Genomic DNA, 21,286 nt, shown 5'->3' with positions numbered 1-21,286 from the left:
TAGGACCAAGAGAGGTTCTTAGGAGAATTCACTATGGACCTTTTGGAAGGGTCAAGAGAGAAATTCTTCTTTAAGCTCAAATTTCAAACTTCTCCATGATCCAAGTGCATGCAATTCGCTTTCAAGGCATCAATACATTAATCCTCTCTCAATCACGCCATAGGAACAAAGACTTTGACCTAAACAAGGAGTAAATATATGTTTTAGGAGAATTCACTCTTGTACCTTTAAAAGGGTCCGGAGCAAAATTCTTCTTTAAGCTCAAACTCTTACTCTTTTCAAGGTTCAAAGGCATTCTACTAGGTCTCAATTCACTTTCAAGTCATCAACATTCTTCCAATCACCATGGGGCAAGGTTTATAGTCTAAACCTAGGCATAAAAGAGGATTTTTAAGGAATTTGCTCCTGTCCCTTTGGAAGGGTCAGGAGCGAATTTTGCAATAATGCTCAAATTCGAGACTTTCTCTCCAAATTTCCAAGTCCAAGTTTGTCCAAAGTATCTCCAAGGGTGAATTCAAGCTAATTTCTTTCCAATTAATCATTCTAGAGTGATATTTCATCCAAAATAAGAGGGCAAAGGGAGTTTAGGAGGAATTCGCTCCTGTACCTTTGGAAGGGTCAGGAGCGAATTCAATATTTTAGCTCAAATTTCACTTCATCTTGTCAAACTTTCAAGTCTAGACTTGATCATTAGGCATTTACTAAGGATAAATAGGTCAGTTTCATATCAATCAATGCCTAGAAGTAAAAGAATTTCATCCTTCATCAACTGGACCAATCTCAAACCCTCAAAGGGAAAAATCTTTGAGAACACTTGCTCAGATACCTCCATTCACTTCCTTAACTCAATGACATAGGTCTCAAAAGGCAAGACTCCTAACATGATACAATGACTTCCTAAAAATCAATCAAGACTCAACCTTAGAAACAAGTCCCAAGCCTATCCAAGAGGAAGCTTTCAACAGAGACCCTGATTTGGACCACCTACTGACCCACTTGAGCCTAAGCAGACCATTCTATCCTAATGAGCTCTCTAGAAACTCTCCAATGCAAAGATCAATAGCCAAGACCAAAAAGGCCAAACAAAGAAAACTAACCTAGAAAGCATAAAAAAAAAAGGGGTCCCCATTTGCAATGGGGCGATGTGTGAATACGTCACAACAGTATTCTGCACCAGTTTGGTAATAGCAAATCTTGAATACGGGCACAGTTACCAAGCTCAACTCCTCCTTGTTGAACACTTTTGAACACAAATCTCTTGAAATTTTCAAACATATCATTGTCTTCATCAAAATCATCATCACTCTCAATGACAACCTTTGTGGAATTTACGACCTCTTGCTGATCATTTTCTTCTTTTGGGCTCTGTAACATCAGGACCTCCTCCACTCTTGGTCTATAAGTGCCTAGTTTTGTTTCTAGGAACAAAATTTCATTGTTTTCCCCATAATCCGTTATCATCACTCTAAGTCTTGGGGTGCTGTAGATCTTAATTTAGTTGGGTACACCTCTCCAAAGCAGCCACATGTGTGAAAAATCAATTGAAAAGTACCCAGTTAACCTCCATGACCAATCTCGACTTAGGAGCATACCATATCCATCAGGAATATCTACATCTGATATATCCATGAAATATTGAACACTTGGATCCACAGCTAACTGCATTCGAATGTTGTCCAGTTCCCCAATTACAGGTACCTTCGTCTTATCCAACTATGTAACTCTCTTGTTCGTTCGTGTGGGAGTTAGACCCAATTTTTCACAAATAGCCATTGGCATCACATTGCTTGAAGCTCTCGAGTCCACCAAGCAATTGTGAGAGTGTTTTCCAAAAATTCTCACTAAGAGCAAGAACGGCGCTGGTTCATCTCTGCCATGATAGTAAACTGTTGGCTTATCCTTTCGACTTCGTAAACTTTCTTCTTTCTTTGAATTTTCATTTCTTTTGAAACAATGTTGTCTTTTGTTGCTATCTTTTCATTCTTAGTCACATTTTCTTTGGAAGCAACCTCACTCTTTGGAGTGGTTTCAGCCTTACAGGATTTTCATTTGCAGTTGGTGAATTTTGGACTTTCTTTATACTATCTCTTGTGAGTAGAGTCTTCCCTTCTAACATGTTCTCTTTCTTTGGTGGACTTGACCTTTTCACTAAAATTTCATTGTTAGGTGCACTAGATGAACCCTGAGCCACGCATACCATCTCCGGCAACTACTAACAATCATTTGGTTCATCCCGAACCACATTTATGCTAGCTTGATGAGCATTCGTAGTACCTCTTGGAACGTTCGAATTGGTTTGAGTGGTTTCTCTTCCCATGGTAGTATTACTCAAGCTGTTTACCAATGTCTCCTTGATCTCAAGTAGTTTCATCAATTCAAATAGTGATAAGCTCACCTTGACCTTCTTAAATTCTTGTAGCACACATAGACTCAACCTCTTCAACTCATCTTTAGGAGGCACAACACAACTCTGTCTATACTCTGGCGAATCTTGCAGATAACTTGGTGTATTGCTAGCATTTAGATTTGGTGTTGACAAATTGTTTGAAGGAATCGATGTAGTTAATGGCCCTTGATTCCTATGATTCCTTTGATAAACTTTAGATTTTGAATTTCCTGATGATTGTTCAAATGTACGTAACTCTCTTGTTCCCTCAAATATGGCGTTGTTCAATGGTGGAAAAATATAATCTAAATCCTCAACAAGTCCATTGGCTAAAGCAGGTGGAAACTGTGAGCTAGGTGGGACCATCTATACATTAGCCGACTCTGGAGGAAATCTCCCATTTTTCTCATATGTTAGACTCTTTGCATATACTAGAGGAAATTTAAAATCCTCAATGATCAAAGCTTGATCATATCTTGTCGTGGAGACCAATTCATATCCTGTTGTTTGGGAACTCTTTGATGTTTCATTCTTGCGTACCTCTTGTTGGAAAATATCCGTTGCAACCTTGAATTCGGGAAAATGCAATTCGAAATGCTGACTTGTATTATGTAATCTACACCAATTTGACAAAGCGACATACACAAGGAAGACTTTGTCTGCCAATCAACTTTCTGATGCTAGCGGATTGTCTGGCGGTGATGGCACACTTCCATTGTTGGGTGCAGTATTCCACGTTCTCTTTTGGTAGCCTTGATTATTACCACAATATCGTTGGTTGTTATTTTAATAATCTTGACTATTGTTTTGATATCCTTGATTGTTAATTTGATAATTTGGAGTGGACCATCTTGACATGGTCCACTCCCTCTGAACCAATATAGCCAAGATCCTCGGATATCAATAGAAGCACATCCTCTTAGCTGCTCCCTCTAACATGGAAGCATCCTAAGATTATAACAAAATCCCCTTGCAGTCTGCTCCTCTCACTGGGAGAGCCCTCTTGTCTCCACTTTGCTACCTTCAGTGTTGTAGCGATCAAGAAGTATATTGGAAATGTATTACTGCATACTGTTGTCCAGCGCTATCATTAACACATAGCATTTACTTTATTTCCATCGGCATACATATAATGAACAACTTATCATGCCCAGTAACCTGTGAATCTCCAAAGTGTGCTGTTCCAAAAGAAAGAAGATTCTACATGTAGAAATCGCACTCATCTGAAACTTTCGTGGCATCCAGGTATGATCCTTGTCATCCATGAGATCACTGTCAAAGACCAGGGATGAAGTCACGCTCAGATTGTAACTATTATCCCTCTTTGGCAAAGTCTTGTGCACCACCAGCTAAGCTTGTTGTTCCATGGGATGGCATTTACCACAAAAGCTTCAACAATAATAATAATCATCTCTTTGTTGATTTCCAAATTATGCTTGGCCAAGTCAAACTTCATGCTGCTATGACACAAGAAATGTAACACTTCCTCCTTGGACACCAATATTCATCACTGATGTGTTAATTTCTTTTGAAGTCGCACCACTTGATATTCTTAATAGTTTGTGTTTTACAAGTTAATTACCAATCGCTGTCTTGATATCTTGCCACTGCTAAGTTGACACTTCCTCCAAACATATACTTATCGCTTCAATACAATATGATACAATCTATCATAATTATCGTTTGCAGTTTGTATATTGTATTCCTCACATCCAATATTCATATCAGATTAATATTACATTGGTAGTTCTTAAAATCGCTACATATATCATCGCTGTTTGAGGAGTTCATAAACTTGAGACTATTTTGCTTAAATAGAGAGCCCTGCACAACACAGGACATTCTAATCTGTTCTCTTACACCTGCAACCAAAAAATGAAGTCTTCGCACTATGTTGCCATGACTTTGTCAGCAAGGAAAGAAGACACCATGCTTGACTCGGCTATCCCACACACAAGCAAAATATGTCTTCATCAAAAAAGATCTCTAGAAACATTAGATGGAATTTAGATCCCAATATCGTCGACCATCACCATGCTCAAGACTTTGTATAAATGTTCAATTTGCTCCGAACCTTGAAATATTTAAATTGCCCATGGAATATTTAGTTTAGTCACCTACCTTTAGAATAGTCGATCTTTCGAATTTTATTTTCTCGATTTGGCAATTAATAATTTTGTATTATTTCTTTACTTCATTGTTGTTCTAATAATCTTTCCTTAACATACCCTCATCGGTCGTGCCAAGCGTGTGAGTATTGCCTGAGGCCGCTTCCCCCAATAAGAAGATATAGTATCAGGACTATAAACCAAAGGCAATGTTTCCTCATCTCCAGAGACTGAAACCTCTATGAGACGAAGCTAGACATCATCTGTAGCAAACAACGAATTAGAGAGGTTTTGTCCACCTAAGCCTCTCATTAGCAACGCTGGCTGCTCATCTTCTTCCATTTGTGCTCTGAGTTTCTTGAACTCGTCCGACATGTCTCCCACCCTCATGGATGGACTTATCACAGGGATGCGTGGTTTTGCAATGCTAGAGGAGGATTCAACCTCGGGACATCGAGGCTCAGATGCAATGGAACAGACATAATTCCTACAAGAACACCGTCGTGGGTTCAATGTGGCTAACGATAAACTACGAAAACCTTCTAACGGCCCATGGAAACTCAGCAAGTTCCCAATTTTAGCAAAAAATAAGGGTTTGCAGCAATTGAACCTTTGAGATGGAGATTTAATTGTGTCCATTTCAATAGTTAGAGGGCGTGGGTTCGATCCTCTGTCTCGATGATGTCCGAGTGCATAATTTATGTGACCTGCTAAATTTTTATTTGTGTAGCCAAAATCGTTGTCTTCTTGCATCGATAGTTGACGGTGAGGGAAAGTAGAGCCTCATGTTATCGTGAATAATATATGTGCGAGAGTTTTAAGAGGCTCGCAATTTGCCGAGTGTTCAGTAATCAAATGTTGCAGGGGAGGGAAATGAACCCCGTCCCCCCTGAACGGGATTATTCAGTATTCATGTCCAATACTAGTCATTTCCAATTCGAAGACACCTCCCGACATGGAGTAGAAAGATAATTTCGTCTCCCGACTGTAACAGGGCCTTTTTCGAGTTTCGAATGTGGCTCTGATACCATGTTAAATTGAGGTATACACCTTCTATGTATATTATTTCAATCATCAATTTCCTTAGAGAGGAAGATTTATTCTTCCTTTATACCTATCGGTGGTGCCCCTTTACCAAGGGTCACTACTCTTCCAAGTTGGCCCCCAATAATTATATTATTAATAATAAAGTAATTATTATATTATAATATAATTTATATTATCACAATAATATAATTATTATATTATCACAATTATATTATATTATCACAATAATATAATTATCAATATAATTATATTATTACAAACTCTATGTCGGCCTGAAGGAATCCGACCATAGCTACAATAACATTAACAGTTCGCTCATCCCTTCTAGTTCATGAAGTTAACTCCTTACTCGCCTTTCATCATCAAAAATTCAAAATTGTTCTTGCTTAGGCATGCCAAAGTATCAAATTAGCTTTGGAAATGATCTATTAGCTGCCTTGTATCTTATCTTGGGCAAATTTGCTCATGTAGGCTGATCCTTGAAGTTCGCTCATCTATGCTGATCTTTGAAGTTCGTTCATGACATTCACTCTTAGGTGCTTGGACATTGAATTCGCTCATCTCCCTTGAATCTTGAAGTTCGCTCATCTCCATTTTGTGAAATCCGCTCATGTGGCTTGATCCTTGAAGTTCGCTCATCTAGGTTGATTATTGAAGCTCGCTCATATGGGCTGATTCCTGAAGTTCGCTCATATACCTCACTTTGTGAAGTTCGCTCATGTATCATGAATCTTGAAGTAGCCCTCTAACTTACCTTTCATCATTCATATTCAAAGTTGTTCTTCGTTAAGACATCAAATTAGCACAAGGAAATGATCTATTGGCTGTTTGGCATCCTATTTTGAGTAAATGAAACAAATTCGCTCCTCCTTCAACTCATGAAGTTTGCTCATCTCCCTTGAATCTTGAAGTTCGCTCATCTCCCTTCATTCTTGAAGGTCGCTCATATGGTTGAGTTCTTGAAGTTCAACATGAAATTCGCTCATGTATGCCAAAACATGAAGTTCTCTCATGTATTGCAAAGCATGAAGTTCGCTCGTGTTCCAATTCTTGAAGTTTGCTCATCCATCTCCAAATATGAAATTCGCTCATGTACCTTGTTGGATTTTCAAGTTCGCTCACCCTCTTGTGTTCATGAAATTCGCTAATGTCCTTTGATTCCTAAAGTTCGCTAATGTCCTCTGATTCTTGAAGTAAAAAAATTCGCTCCACTTCTTTAAGACATGAAGGCGCTTCTCCTAAGTTTGAAGATGAAGTGAATTTCAAACTAAAACAAACTTTCCTCTAGTCACTTCATTGTGTGATCAGCTCAATCCTTAGGTTGCTCAAGTCTTTATCTACAAAAAAACATGTCAAATTTAACTCATGAGGGCTTAAAAGGGAAATTCGCTCAAAAAGTGATAGTGATGAAGTATGCTCTTGAGGTCATGCACATGAAGCGAAGGTTCTAACTCACTCATTTCACACCTCATACAAGGTTATCCACCTGAATCCTGGCCTTTTGACCACCTATACCCCTCTGATGCAAAAGCTAATAGCTAAGGACTCAAACACTATGCTAGCAAGCAAAAAAAAGTGGAGGTCCCCATTTGCGATGGTGCGATGTGTGAATACTTCACAACAAATCCCACTCACATTATAGCATGATGATGATCAATGGCTTGGATTAACACACTTAAGTCATAATTAGCAAACATTCACATTTTGACTTTGCTAAAGACTTTGCATGATTAGTGAGAATTGTGAGATCAAGTGGATGTGGCAAGGGTGACAAATTCTGCTACATTTTAACACAAGCCTTCTTACCAACATTAGATAGACAATTCACTATTCTTTAAAATCCAATCTTGTAATGTCCACTCCTCAAGCCTAGTATACTTGGTATCCATTTGCCTATTTCTTGAGTTTGTGATGGTAAAGGAACTCCAAAGATCTTCGAGAGCACTGATTCAATCTTTCTTGGTTTCCATTTTTGGCATTGAGCTCGGTTGGTGTTATGGATCATAGTGACATTTATATCTGAACTCTACTCAAACTGAATGAGATGGATGCGCTTTTTATATGTCGACCATAACTAGAGCCAACAATGCCTACCATATCTTTGTCCAAATCTACTTGTATATTAGGATTAACAGTTACAACTATGGCTACTTGTGTCTTCGCCCTCTCTGATTTTCTCATCCAACAATGCAAGAAGTTCTTGCATCTAATGTGTTTCTTCTTCTTTAACCACGCAACATGGCTTGGCATTGCAATCAGGAATTCCTACGATATGGAATTTGAGGTGATTGATGGCTCCATAAGTTTCTCGGTGTCTAAGGTCCAAATCACACTCCTCACAATTGGTCCCATTACAAAATATTTCCAAGCAGGGCCTTTGCTTCAAGCGGGACAGCTTCTGATAACTAATATTGAACGTAATGTGGAGCCAAATGCCATCATATCTAACCTATCTGTTTATATACCAAAAAAAATGTTGTAAGAAAAATAGCAATTTAACTATGAAAATCAAATAGATTCATATGTATATCTTGCATTACAAATGCAATATGGTAATTGAATAGCTGCCATAAAAAAAATTTCAAAAAATTTCAAAAGTGTAAAACCCTTTGTTTAAGGGGAAAAATAAACAATTTCATTAAAAAAAACTAGTACAAATCAGCAATAACATTTTCAAAATATTGATTTCATTGGAAGTAAATAGTAAATACTATTTACAAATCTGTTATTAACATGCTAGAACTAACTTACATGCTTGTAAAAATGAAAAATAAAAAAGCTAAACTAGAAACTGAAATTCCACAAATCTGCCCTTCAAATCCACTAAAGATCCTTTGAGAATGCTCTCAGGGATGCACAATTGCTGTGAGGTTTATAGCTATAAGGTGTAGAATTAAATAGAGAAAAAATTATTTTTTCTTCTGCATTTGAACTGCATCCTGTAATGTCCCCTTCTCATTAGTCCGTAGATATTGACGGGATTGGCCTATCACTTGACCCTCGTAGGCCAAGACGTTTGATTTGGGGGTCAATTTGCAGTGATTTACGACTTCACATTTCATGTCTACTTGATTTTATGGCGAATAAGGAGATTTAACGTATTGCGAGACGTGTGCACTTTAATTGTAATATAATAATATTTTAAAAGTGCAATTAAATTAATGTGTAATAAAATAATAAAGTGTACCAACAGGATAAGAAGAGAATCTTCTAGAAGGAATCACATGATTGGATATTGAAAGAATAAATAAAGGAAGGTGGTTCATTGTTGATCATCAGTTGTTGTGAATATCTCTTCTTGTGTAGACTTGTGGAGCCAAGGGTTTCTGCAGACAATCATTTGGGAACGAAAACTCCCGATGGTTAGCATAACTGAGGAGGTGAGAGATCTTCCGAGGGGTTGCTGTTGAGAGAGGGAGACAAATCAGTCTTCCAAGGTGTGCCTATTGAGTTTGCTATATTCCATGGTGGATGAGTTCATTGAATTTTCAGATTGTCAGATTGAGTGCCCATTGCATATCGATTGGAAAGGGTAGCCGATCTTATTGGAGGAGCATTGGGGGTGAATTGTGAGTTTGCTAATCATATCTCGGGTCTGAAACAAAATCGAGCTCCTAACCCCAAACCCATGATTTAATTCATTCTTCATCATTGAAGCATCAAATCCCATATTTGAGGACAGCAATATTTTTGGAGGAAGGTGATTCTTCTTGAGACATTTTGAGGGAGATTTTGTGGAGGAATCAGTGTTATATCAGTCTGAATCAGAATCGTACCAGTCAGCTTCCATCCTTCGATTTTGCTCATATTTCTTCTATTCGGCATCAAAACTCATCAATAAGGACAGCGCTATACTTGTGGAGGAAGGGCAATCATTTTGGGCTAAGATTGAAGGACTTGCAGCTGTCATTCATGAACGTATCAGAACCCCATTAGCAGCAGCAGGGACAATTTGTGAAGGAGGACGAATTGACTCATTGGAGGCTCCAAAGTCCGTCATATTGCTTGCTTCTTCAAGGCGCCATACTCCAGGTTCATTTGCCCATAATAATTTATTGTAATCTCAGTCTGAATGTATGAGTTAGTAGCTGTCATTTGTCTTCAGAAGTCTGAAAGTGGTCAATGATAACAGTCAATGTGTTTGATTATAGCACTGTCATTGTAATGACTCATTTGGTCATCATATGAAATAAAGAAAGGAGTATTCATTGTATCTTCATACATGAATTTCTGAAGTTGTATGACAACTGTTTGCATTAATGTCAGCTAGCTGTAAGTTCATAATCTTGGGCCTAGTCTTATATAAAACATCATAAGATAGTTGTATATGCATCCCTAGTATAACTTCCAATCACCAGTAGTCATTTGTAGTTGTTAATTCATGAGATATACATGTGGAATGATCTTCATATCAGACACACTCTGTGAGCATAACACGCAAATCATAAAACAGCATAACACGCAGTTCGGAGAGTCAAATATTCCTTGTTTTCAGTCATTTCAGTACAGGGGATATATCACATCCAAACTGTGTCCCTGCATCATAACCATGGCCCATGCATTTTTTGTCAAACTTGCCAAAACTTGGCAAGTATTAATCAATTTTCCCTATCACTACTCTCTGAAATTCAGCACCCCTGACTGGCAAGTTTACTTTGTGAAAGTACTTGTTTGGGGAAAAAGCTTAAAGTAGTTTACTAGTTTTCCAATTGTGAAGTTTTTCCACTTGTTTTCTCGCCATGGGTAGGAAGAACAGTGTTGACATCAGAATTAATAGAGCTTCGATCACTCTCATTGATTTTAGGGTCTCGACAATATACAACTAAAATAATTATTTTCAATATTCACTAGTTTATAAACTTTTCTTTTCTCCTTGGTATTCTCTTACAGGTTCTGCTCCTATTTCATGGATTAGGCGCTCTCTTTGACTTGCATTAATTCATGGTTTTATTTCATGGTATACTTAGAGTGATAATTAAGATCATCAAACAATAGCATCTTTACGATGCATCCAAATTAACTTTTGGTAATTAGTGGGCATTACTAGTCATACCATTTCATGAGCACCTAATTGTATTATTCTTACCTATTTGTATAGAACGCTCCTTGACATATAACCTTTTGATGTCTAGACTCTTTATATCTGATGCACTAACCTTTTGTATTCAAAATTTGTCTAATTGTCATTTATGTATCGTTATAAACATGCCTACAACTTTCATATATATCCTTGTTTACCCTTTTTTATGTGTTATCAGAGCATATTCCCGAATCACTGGATTGCTTCTGTGCAACCATTGAATCAGGACAGCCAATAGAACCTTTAATTGATTTTCTCATCTTTTGATAAGGGCTGTTTTGGCCTCTGCAAAGCTGACAACAGAGCAGAAAAGAGGCCACAAAAATTGTACCAAGGGAAAGGACCATTTAGGGATCTTAAAAAGACAAATTTATTTAAAACTTGCACTAGCCTAGTTCAATAAAATACACCATACATGCGGTCCTTCGAACCTATAATTTTTTCTTCAGGGCCTTCATTCAATGAGAAAATGCTGTGAGAACAACATGCTTGGAAGAGAGGAAAGAATCCTTTTCCCAGGCAGGAAGGGCTTGTGAAAGAACACATTGGGTCACAGCTGATGTCCACGTCTACAAACCATGTCTGTCATTTTAGGAGTAGCCACAAGGATTCACATACGAGATACAGCTGCATATCATCCATAAAAAGATCTGCTCAGCAAGCATTTATCTTATATACATTTGTATGAATGGTTTTAAAATTCCACTAAACTTAATAGTTTTTGTAAAGCAAAGGGCATCAAAAACCAACTTTGTTATTGATCAATACAACTTAATATTCAAAAAAGCTAGACACAAGAATTTAATAATTTTTAATTAAAGAATAGAAAAAAGAGAAGGTAAAAAGGGGAAAAGAAGTTGCAAGGATAAAACCTAAATATACTACTAATTAAAAACTAAAATAAATATATGCCGTAAATTTCAATGCCCGTGAATTAGCTTCTGGTTAGAGTGTGCTGTGTTTACCTCATTGGGTAAACAGGAAAAATACAGAAATCGAACAGCAATGTACAATGCAAATATAAAAGAAGTACCAGAATAAGCTTTCCATTAATGTCAAAGGATGTTCATATTATATCTATCGTCAACATTACATCTGACACGACTAACATTACACACCACAACACCCGGAGGTGATACAATATATGATTGCCGAAGGTGTTTTACGTTTTTCAGTCTCAGCTTCCACCCACTGCTACTCAATTGATATGGTCTCCCTAGCCAATTTGTCCTCGATAGCCACCCGTGCTGCTCTCCCGGCATCCAACTCCTGGGTACGCTGAACTAAGTCTCACGCGACTATTGCCTCCAACCTGGTGGTCAGCTCCTCCCGAGCCCTCTATGCATCCACCACGGCAACCTCACGTCCCGCCGAGACATCCTCCGAGTTCCTCAAAGCGTACCAGTCATGCCTGGAGGTGGCCACAATCCGCTGGCACAAATGCTAGGAGACACCTCAAATCCTCCATCACACTCCCCAAAGGCTAAAAACTGAACTGAATAACTCCCTGGTGTCATACAACTGTGCGGACCTGCAATGCCTTCCCTCAAACTCTGTTTGTTCCCAACCTCCAAATCCGTCTCCCTCTACGGCTTATGGCATTCCCGCCAATGCTTAGCTGCAGGCTTCCTTCTCACAGTACGGACAAGCACAACACTTCCCGTGGTATTCTGTAGCTCCAAAATAAACTGGGGGTCTGGGGGCAACGCCCCCAGCGGGGTCGAGGGGCAGCGCCCCCGCGGGGTCTGGGGCAGCGCCCCAGCGGGGTCGAGGGGCAGCGCCCCTCGCGGGGTCCTGGGGCAGCGCAACACCAATTTACAACCTTCAGAACCCCATGAAAGTCCATGGCGCACTGCATTTCTGTGATATTTTATGATGTCAAAAACCCTTCTTCTACACTCCAATATTTTCAGTGTCCAGGCTCCAGATGTCATCGAATCATTTTTCAATCCGTCGTCGTGTTTTTTTTTTGTTTTTTTTTTTAGGCACTGTAATGAATTTCCATACCACCTCCAATCGTGCGGTGACTTCCCTACTTCGTGCGGTGTAATTGGTTCTTTCTGCATTTGTGCGGTGATTGTCTTCCCTTCGGCTGCTTTTCTTCCTTCGGCATGTGCGGCTTTCCCTTCGGTAGCTTTTTATCTCCTTCGGCATGTGCAGCTTTCCCTTCGGTAGCTTTTTATCTCCTTCGGCGGTTTTCCCTTCGGTAGGCAACTTTATGCCCACGCGGCCCTTCGCGGCTTCCACCGCACAATGGGTTCCACCTTCGGTGGTGCCACCGCATGGTGGCTTCCACCTTCGGTGGTGTCCACCGCACGGTGGCTTCCACCATCGATGGCTTCCACCGCACGGTGGGTTCCACCTTCGGTGGTGCCACCGCACGGTGGTGTCCATCGTTGGTGGTGCCACCGTACGGTGGTCTCTTTTTCTTCGTTTTTCTTTCTTTCTTTTTTTTTTTAATTTTTTTGACCGTACGGTCGCCTGTCATACGACCGTACGGGTTTTTTTTTGTTTTTTGTTTTTTTTTTTTTTCCCTCCTCTCCTAATTTAGATGTCTTAGAAAGTCGTCTGTTCGGGTCCCGTGTCTCTGGGATTGCCCTTCATCCTTCTCGGTTTTCCTCGCTCGACAGTCTCCTGTTTTGGTCCTATAGCTGGCGAGTCGCCTGCCCGGCCTCTCGAGTCTCCTTCCATCCTCTCGGGTCCCCCTCCGGACTCTCGAGTGTCTGCCTGGCCTCTCGGGTCCCCTGCGCGCTTCGCGTGGTAAGGTTTCAATTTGTACCCGTTGGTGGCCAATCTATTTTCACTGGTCATTGAAAGACCTGGAACCACAAATTCTACAGGGACCACGACCTCCTTCCCGTACATAAGAAGAAGAAGGATAATAAAGATTTTGAAGGCTGCGGCCTTCCACACAGGGTTCCAATCGGTGCCGACACTCTTCGGATTATTTACGTCGCCAGGGTTTGGGGCGTCTCCCTTCCAATATTCTTTGTATTCCGGCAGGTACACCTCTGTTGGTTGCTCTGGTTCCTCTACTTCGAGCCTGTAGCTTTGGAACATTTCGTAATCTTCCATCTGCCAATGGAAGAGCCCGTTAAGTGAGCATCTCTCATCTTCAGAACATCCCTCCAATTCTAGCACCCCTTCACTGTTCGGCTCCATCGCGTTCTTGCCCTTACTTTCATCGGGACCCCCTTCCCCTTTATTAGAGTCCTCCGAGTCGGAAGAGGCGAGCTCTTCGCCGACATTTTGGGTGTGTAGGTCAATGGTATATTTTCGCCCTCCCTTCTCCATGGAAAGTGTATTTTTCTTCCAGTTGTGGTTTACCCTTGCGTTGATCAACCACACTCTCCCCAGGATGGCGTCATAGCCTTTCTTCTTCGAGGGAATGACCACGAAATCTAACAAGAATGGTTGCGTACCAATTGTCACTTGCTGGGCCATCAACAGGCCGAGTGGCTTAATGCCGTGTTGGTCCGCTCCCACCAGGTTGAATGTGGGTGGCCACAGGGTGGGCTTCCCCAGCCGCTTCCATGTTTCTTCTGGTAGTACATTCACCCCAGATCCACCGTCCACAATGGTGTCCTTCAGAATGGTCCCACAGATACCCATTTCTACCACAGCTGGGTGTCTACCACTGCTCAAGGCTAGTAACATCGGGTCAGTCGAAGGGCTGACGGAAACCTCCACCTGTGGTGTACTCTTCGTAGCGGTGGCGGGAACCCCTACCTGTGGTGCACTCGACAATGCGGTGCTTTGCACATTGGTGAGGATGGCAGTCCTCAATTGTGGCATAGAGTCTAGAAGGTCTTTTACCTTTATCGGCACCTCCATCTGCAATATTTGCCCAATGATGTTATTTTCCACTTCCGTACGGAATGATGTACTCGCCACCTCGTTGTCCCGTCGTTCGGTTGTCATCTCACGTTCAATATTGGCCTTTGCCTCCCGTAATCTCTCCTTCTCCGTACGGGGGTCGGGATAAGTGGCTTTTTTCGTCTGGGCGCGGGTGATCACCAGTACTTCTTTCTCACCAGTCTTCTCAGCCTTCTCAATGTTGAGGAGATTCACCCCTGCCTGCGGGCAATTTGCGTCCTCATGGTCGCCTGGCCCACACCAACAGCAGAGGTGCTGAGGGGTGGCTTCCTTCGTGCAATCACGGGCGAAGTGCCCCCACTGATTACAGGCCCTACATTGGATAATTGGCCGGCCCTTAACGTCATACTGGATACGGCTTCCGTTATTGGTATTGTTGCTATTCCTTCCACCGCCGCGTCTGTTGTCCCGGTATCCTCCAGATGATGCATTATTGTTTGCCTCCGATGTGGATGGCTGCTCCTGCGCAAAGAGCACTTGCTGGTTACGTGCCTTCAGATTGTATGGACATTCCTTCGTAGAATGCCCCATAATCTGGCAGATGTCGCAAAATGCCTTCTTGGGACAGGCACCTTTCGTGTGGCCGCTCTCCTTACACTCCGTGCACCATAGTTCATCGTCCTTACTTGTAGTCCCCTTCATTGTCTTAAATTCTTTTAACATCCTTTCCATATCTTTTTGAAGGGCTGTGACTTTCTTCCTCGGCTTCTCGTCACTACTACTCTCTTCTTCCGATGTGTCATCATCTTCAGATGATGATGAAGGTCTATTCTTCTTCTTTTTGGCCGTCTTATTTTCACTTTCCAGGTCCATGGCCCGGTTGTATGCGTCGTCGTAGGATGTTGGAGGCACAATTTTCATCTTCCGTCGTAGCTTAGGGTTCAAACCCTCGACAAACCACCTCTTCTTCAAGCCATCGGCCGGTTGGCTTTCCATTTTCCCGACTAACTCTTTTAGTCGGCGCCCGTACGCCCGTACGGTCTCCTTCTTTCCTTGCTTTGTTCCGTAGATTTCGGAAACTATCTCGTTATCATCTCGGAGAAGCCGGAATTCCTTCTCGAATGCCTTCTTCAATTCATCCCACGTAGTTACACTGGTTTTATCCAAGTCTGCATACCAGTCAATAGCCACTCCTCTCAGTGTGGCGGGGAACTGCTTCATCCATTCATCCTGGTCAGTCACCCCGTTGGCTGTCCAGATGGTTTCGCATGTACGGCAATGCCGTGCGGGATCATCTTTGCTATCCCCGTTGAATTTGGGTAACTTCTGTTTGGTCGCCATTGATGGAAATCGTCTACTTGGAGGTGGTTGTGGCTGTGTCTGCCCTCCGGTGCTGCTCCCTCCGATGCCACTAATGCCTCCTGTGGTGGTGACCAAAGGTACAGTGTTCTGCCTTATACATACCGTGCGGTTACTTCCTCCGATGCCGCTGATGTCTCCTGTGGTGGTGACCGAAGGTACAGTGTTCTGCCTTATACCTATCGTGCGGTTAACTTCCCCTTCGTCGTCACCCGTGCCCGGCTCCCTTCGGTGATCCTCCCTTTGTGGCGTGAGAGATAAGTTTTTGAACCGATCTTGAGTCTCTTCAACTAGTTCTCTCCGTAACCTAGTTTCCTCCAGAAACTCTTCAAGGCTTCTCGCTCTACCGTAGTCTGGTGACGCGTAGAAATTCCCCTCGGCTTCTGCACCTTCCGTGACACCTCCTTGGTTCCCTTCGGGCAACCCTTCGGCAGGTCGTCCTTCGGCAAGTTGCCTCAGCCTCCGTCTACGTTCTACACGTTGTTCCAGAATCAAAGCCTTCTGCGCAGCCTCCCACTCGTCGGTTTCTAATTTCTTATTTCTGTCTTTATTCAGTAAATTGGGCATTAATTGTGGTACAATTTCATGTTTCTCAACACATAAATCAAAACACAACACGTCTTTATTAATTCATTCTTTTGTATACAATCAACATAATTCTTCTGCTTCTAACAGTGTTCTTTATTTCTCTCCTTTCACAATTTAAGGATTATTTGTCCTTTGTCGGTCTTCCCTGCGTCCGTCATCCTGGCGCTCATGAAATTCTCGTAAAATTTGCTGTCGTCGGTTCTCCGGGTTTACTTCACCAACGGGTAGGCCCATTGTGTCTGTGCGCCATCCGTGTCTTCCATTCCTGAGTTCGTCTAGGCAACGGCGCCAAATGTTTACCTCATTGGGTAAACAGGAAAAATACAGAAATCGAACAGCAATGTACAATGCAAATATAAAAGAAGTACCAGAATAAGCTTTCCATTAATGTCAAAGGATGTTCATATTATATCTATCGTCAACATTACATCTGACACGACTAACATTACACACCACAACACCCGGAGGTGATACAATATATGATTGCCGAAGGGGTGCGACCCAACCGTCGCGACTCCAACTACCTACCCGTCGGCTAACTAACTATTGATAATTAACATTACTAACTATACACTTTTTCCCGATAACATGCTGGCCAAATGCCATCCTTTCCTATAAGCATGAATTGATCCTGCATTTGCTCTTCAATCAACTCCTGCAAGGTGAAAGATCGTGCATCCTATAATTTGCTGCTGCACCAATCTACACTTGAAGACCCTAATTTGGTGATGTTTGACCCTAATCTCTATAATACCATGACATTGCTCAAGGTAAAGGTTTTAACTTTTGATGTAGAACTGGCGATGTGAGAAAGATCCTCAGTGAATTTGATGGAATGCTTACAACACTTGGACTCAATGAATAAATGTCAGACAATACACTGGATCAAAATAATATTTTAAAATTTATAAGTGATTTACTTTAAAATAACATGTTGCTTAAATCCAATGACATTATAGAACAATTATTCCAACGGAAGCAAATTTGAAACAAAAAGGCTAACACAGCCATTAACCAAGCAACCTCTCTTTCCATTTAACCTCATACTCTATAACCTAAGTTGCATAGCTTCAAATAGAGGTATCAAAATGCATATGGTATGGGCATCCAATGTGGTTATAATTAATGACAACAATTCAGGCAATCTTGGATACAACATAAATTACTATATAGCAAATATGTGTGCAAATAAAAACGATGAGAAAGAAAAAAGTCAAAACAGAAAAAATTTCAATCAATCTCCATATATAAGCACAAATATGAGTAGTATGTCTGAGAAAAGGTGTATACCCTCTTGTAACTGGCATTTGTATTTTTAACCATTTCGGTTATTTCTGAGTTCTTTCTTTTCCTCTTAAATTTTGTGGGATTCAACTCAAAGTTATATTTAGTATATCTCTCAACTGTACTCCAGCTATATCAGACTATGGATATGTTTTGTAATTTATGTGAGCATTCTATTTGTCTGTTATTGAATTTAGGAATGGGCATATATGGGATCATAAGCATATTTGAGAGGGTAAAAGAATGTATATATTAGCATCGTTTACACTTACCCTTCTATAGTCTTCAAGATACCTGGGTAATACATGATTCACAACTGAATTATATCGTCATTTTTCTGAAAGTTCTTAAAAATTAGAGGATAGAAGCTTTCAAGGTTTGACAAATATCCATTAAATAAATGGAACTATACAGCAGAGAATGCCTCTACCATTTGAATTTGTTCTAAGCCTCAGCATCACCTAAGTCTTGTGAATTTCTAGGTAATGTATAACATAAATCTACAAGGAAAATATTGTATTACTACATAAATATAACTTCTCTACTTGTCAATCTTAACATTTCATTTTTTGTTCATATATATAATTTCTCACTTGTCAATCTTAACATTTCATTTTTTGTTCATATAGATATTCTCATATAACCACTACTTACGACTTTCAAAGATTGATTACATTGTAACAGAGGGAACAATTTGGAACTAGAAAGGCAGGAAGCTTTATGGCATACCCAGATCTATCATCTTGCGTACCCTTCCTCTTGAGAAGTCCCATGTCAAAATTTTTGAATCAAGTCCCCCAGAGATAACTGCAACAAGAAAATATTTTAATATTAATGAAATACAAAAGTTTAATGAAAACGACCAATATCAAAAGAAGTCCAAACCTTGAATTATTTTCCCAAGTTATTAGCATACCCAAATGCTTCATCACAACCAAGCTAAATGTTTGGTGAGTGTTTTACTCTCTTATTGAATGATTGATCTAACTTTAGATAAATTACGTAGGATTCCAATATAAAGCAACAATAATATCATTTTCAAACACCATGCATGATCTATTAAACTTCATTACTACCCAATTCTCACAATTTGCTATATAATTTCAAGCTATCAGTTTCATTCTTCTAACCAGCCATTTATCTCTTCATATACATAATCCAATTATTCAGCATTTATCCATACTTGCTATTATACAAATCTAATGTAGAGATGTCTAGTACCGAATTTCATAATAATCATACCTGTAAATGCAAAAGTATAAACCTGTTTAAAATGAAGACAATAACCCAGAATTTGGGCTGTAGCTACAATAGCTGTAATAGCAGTTGGAAATTTACAGTCCTTGTCTTGTTTAAATAAAAGTTACTAAATGTAACATTCAAAACTAGAGCTTGAATCAAATAGACATCACAAGAAGTCACATCAAAGATAGCAAATCATTTGATGACATATTAGAGCACAAAATTACGTGACTTAGTGTGGACCAACCTTATTTCGTATGTATTTTCATTTATTGGTCTAAATACCTTAAAAATGGCCTTCCACATAATAATGCCAGAAATGAAAATTCAAGCTTCAGCAAATATTATTTTAGTTCTATGATAAGAACTTGGTTGGCTAATGTGAGCTTCAAATGAGAAAAAGGAACCCAACAACATAGAGCACCTCATAAATCCCAGCAATTCTATCAACATCTTCATTTATAAATTCAATAGCTTTTAGTTGGAAACCCTTCCATAGTTTACATCAGTAAAGTCAGTCAATCCAAAACACAAGTAGCCTGAAAAAATTTTGGTATATTTTGGTATTATATATAACCCCACCCATGTTATGTATAGAATATGGCCCCTACAATTCTATGGGTCAAAGTGATGTTGAGGAATAGGCCCAATGCCGTTTCTAAATCGCGGACCAAGAACTATAGCTCCCGTTGCCCACCTGATCCTCACGTTTTGGGCTCGGTAGGGAGTAGAGACGGTAGGGATAAGGCATCAGTTTCTGGTCATGGATCGACAAGGTCAGGTAGATGAGCAGGGGAATCTGTTTTTAGTAAAGATCTCAAGTGGGTTCGCTCGGACTATGTTGTGTTTGAATAACATATTACTAGACCAATTATTTATTTGGTTATTCAGAGACTAACACAATAGCAGCATAAATCATATGGGGTAAAACTTCACAAAAGTATAAGATTTTTTGAAAAAAACAGGGAAAACTTGAATTAAGGGCGTAATTTAAGTTTTAAAATAAAACTTTTCCTTTTCTATATTATTATTAAATATTGAAACTTGATTTTGGACAATGACATTGATTTTGGACAATGACAATTTAAATTTTTCCACTTTACTAAAATTATTCCCATGAGTGCAACGTGGGCAAGTTTATAGTTCAAACTACAATATCCATAAAAAGCTTAAGCTATTGCTTGTTGATCTTGCCAAACTGGATCAGTCAATGCATGATTTTCATATGCTTTTCCACTTTACTAAAATTATTTCCATGAGTGCAACGTGGGCAAGTTTATAGTTCAAACTACAATATCCATAAAAAACTTAAGCTATTGCTTGTTGATCTTGCAAAACTGGATCAGTCAAAGCATGATTTTCATATGCTGTACAAACCCTCTCGTAAAATTAAAAGGAAACATTTCTGTATCATCCAATTTAACCCATCCTAGATAAGAGAGTTCAAGTATTTTCAAATCAAAGAACTGATACAGATATCTCTCTATTTTAGACAGCCCAAACTATCAATAGGGCATACTCTACCAGGCCATTCTTGCCTCATTTATCTCATTAGACTACCTCTAATTCTGGTCACCCATTACCCACATACATAAATTGAAACATTACTAAATCCCCCATGAAAGAGCATGCTATATTTCTGGATTTTATATCACCTAAAATGATGATAAGATAAAACATAGAGGTGTGAGCATTTGTCTGACTTCAAAATTTATATTAATAAAATAAATTATAGGAAAAAGTCATGAATACATCCTAACAAATTCTAAAAGTTAGTCTGTCCTTAATATTTAATATCACTGGACTCAGAAATGACATCTAGATCGAAGCTCACAACTTGATCAGAAGTATTTATATTACCTTCCCATGGCTTCCTTGGATGAAACTGCACACAGCTGCAAATCTGATGTCGAGATCCTTAAGGACTTATATATTTGAGTGACCAATACACAGTATATGATTAAACTGCAAATAAATGAGATACATCAAAGAAAATGACTCAGGAAAAATAAAAAGAGCAAATATACAGGCAAATAACTCTCTCATCTCAAAGACATCTAAGAAAGAAACGACAGTATTAAAGAACCATTTGAGAACACAATCATGCATAACACACTTTTAGTGTGTCATAGCAACAGAAGATGATAGGTCTCACATGAAAAATGCAATCCGCTCCATATGATTTTTTTATAACGATATAAAGTTCCAAACTTCCAACATTTTGAAAGGGTACTGCATACAAAGAAAGGATACAAGGAGAGAGTTCTTTTATTACACATGTTGGTCAAACAGTGATTCTTATGTAATGTCCCCTTTCTAACCAGTTGAGTTGGTGGACCTTTAGCCTATTCACTTGGTTCTCATAGGCTATTGGGT

The 21,286-nt window shown here is 39.7% G+C and overlaps 1 protein-coding gene across 1 annotated transcript in view; it reads right to left on the bottom strand.

Moving 5' to 3' along the window:
- Window positions 1–21,286, bottom strand: part of LOC131057189 (uncharacterized) — a 298,476-nt gene that overhangs the window by 39,960 nt on the left and 237,230 nt on the right. The window contains exons 8-9 of the mRNA XM_057991379.2: window positions 20,771–20,813; window positions 18,398–18,475 (exon numbers count right to left, since the gene is read on the bottom strand). Coding sequence (XP_057847362.1) covers window positions 18,398–18,475; window positions 20,771–20,813 — 121 coding nt within the window. The remainder of the gene's footprint in view (window positions 1–18,397; window positions 18,476–20,770; window positions 20,814–21,286) is intronic.

This window comes from Cryptomeria japonica, chromosome 7 (genome assembly GCF_030272615.1).
Source record: "Cryptomeria japonica chromosome 7, Sugi_1.0, whole genome shotgun sequence".
NCBI lineage: Eukaryota > Viridiplantae > Streptophyta > Pinopsida > Cupressales > Cupressaceae > Cryptomeria > Cryptomeria japonica.
The sequence above is the reverse complement of the archived record's forward strand: the minus strand, read 5'-3'. Positions and strand labels throughout refer to the sequence as shown.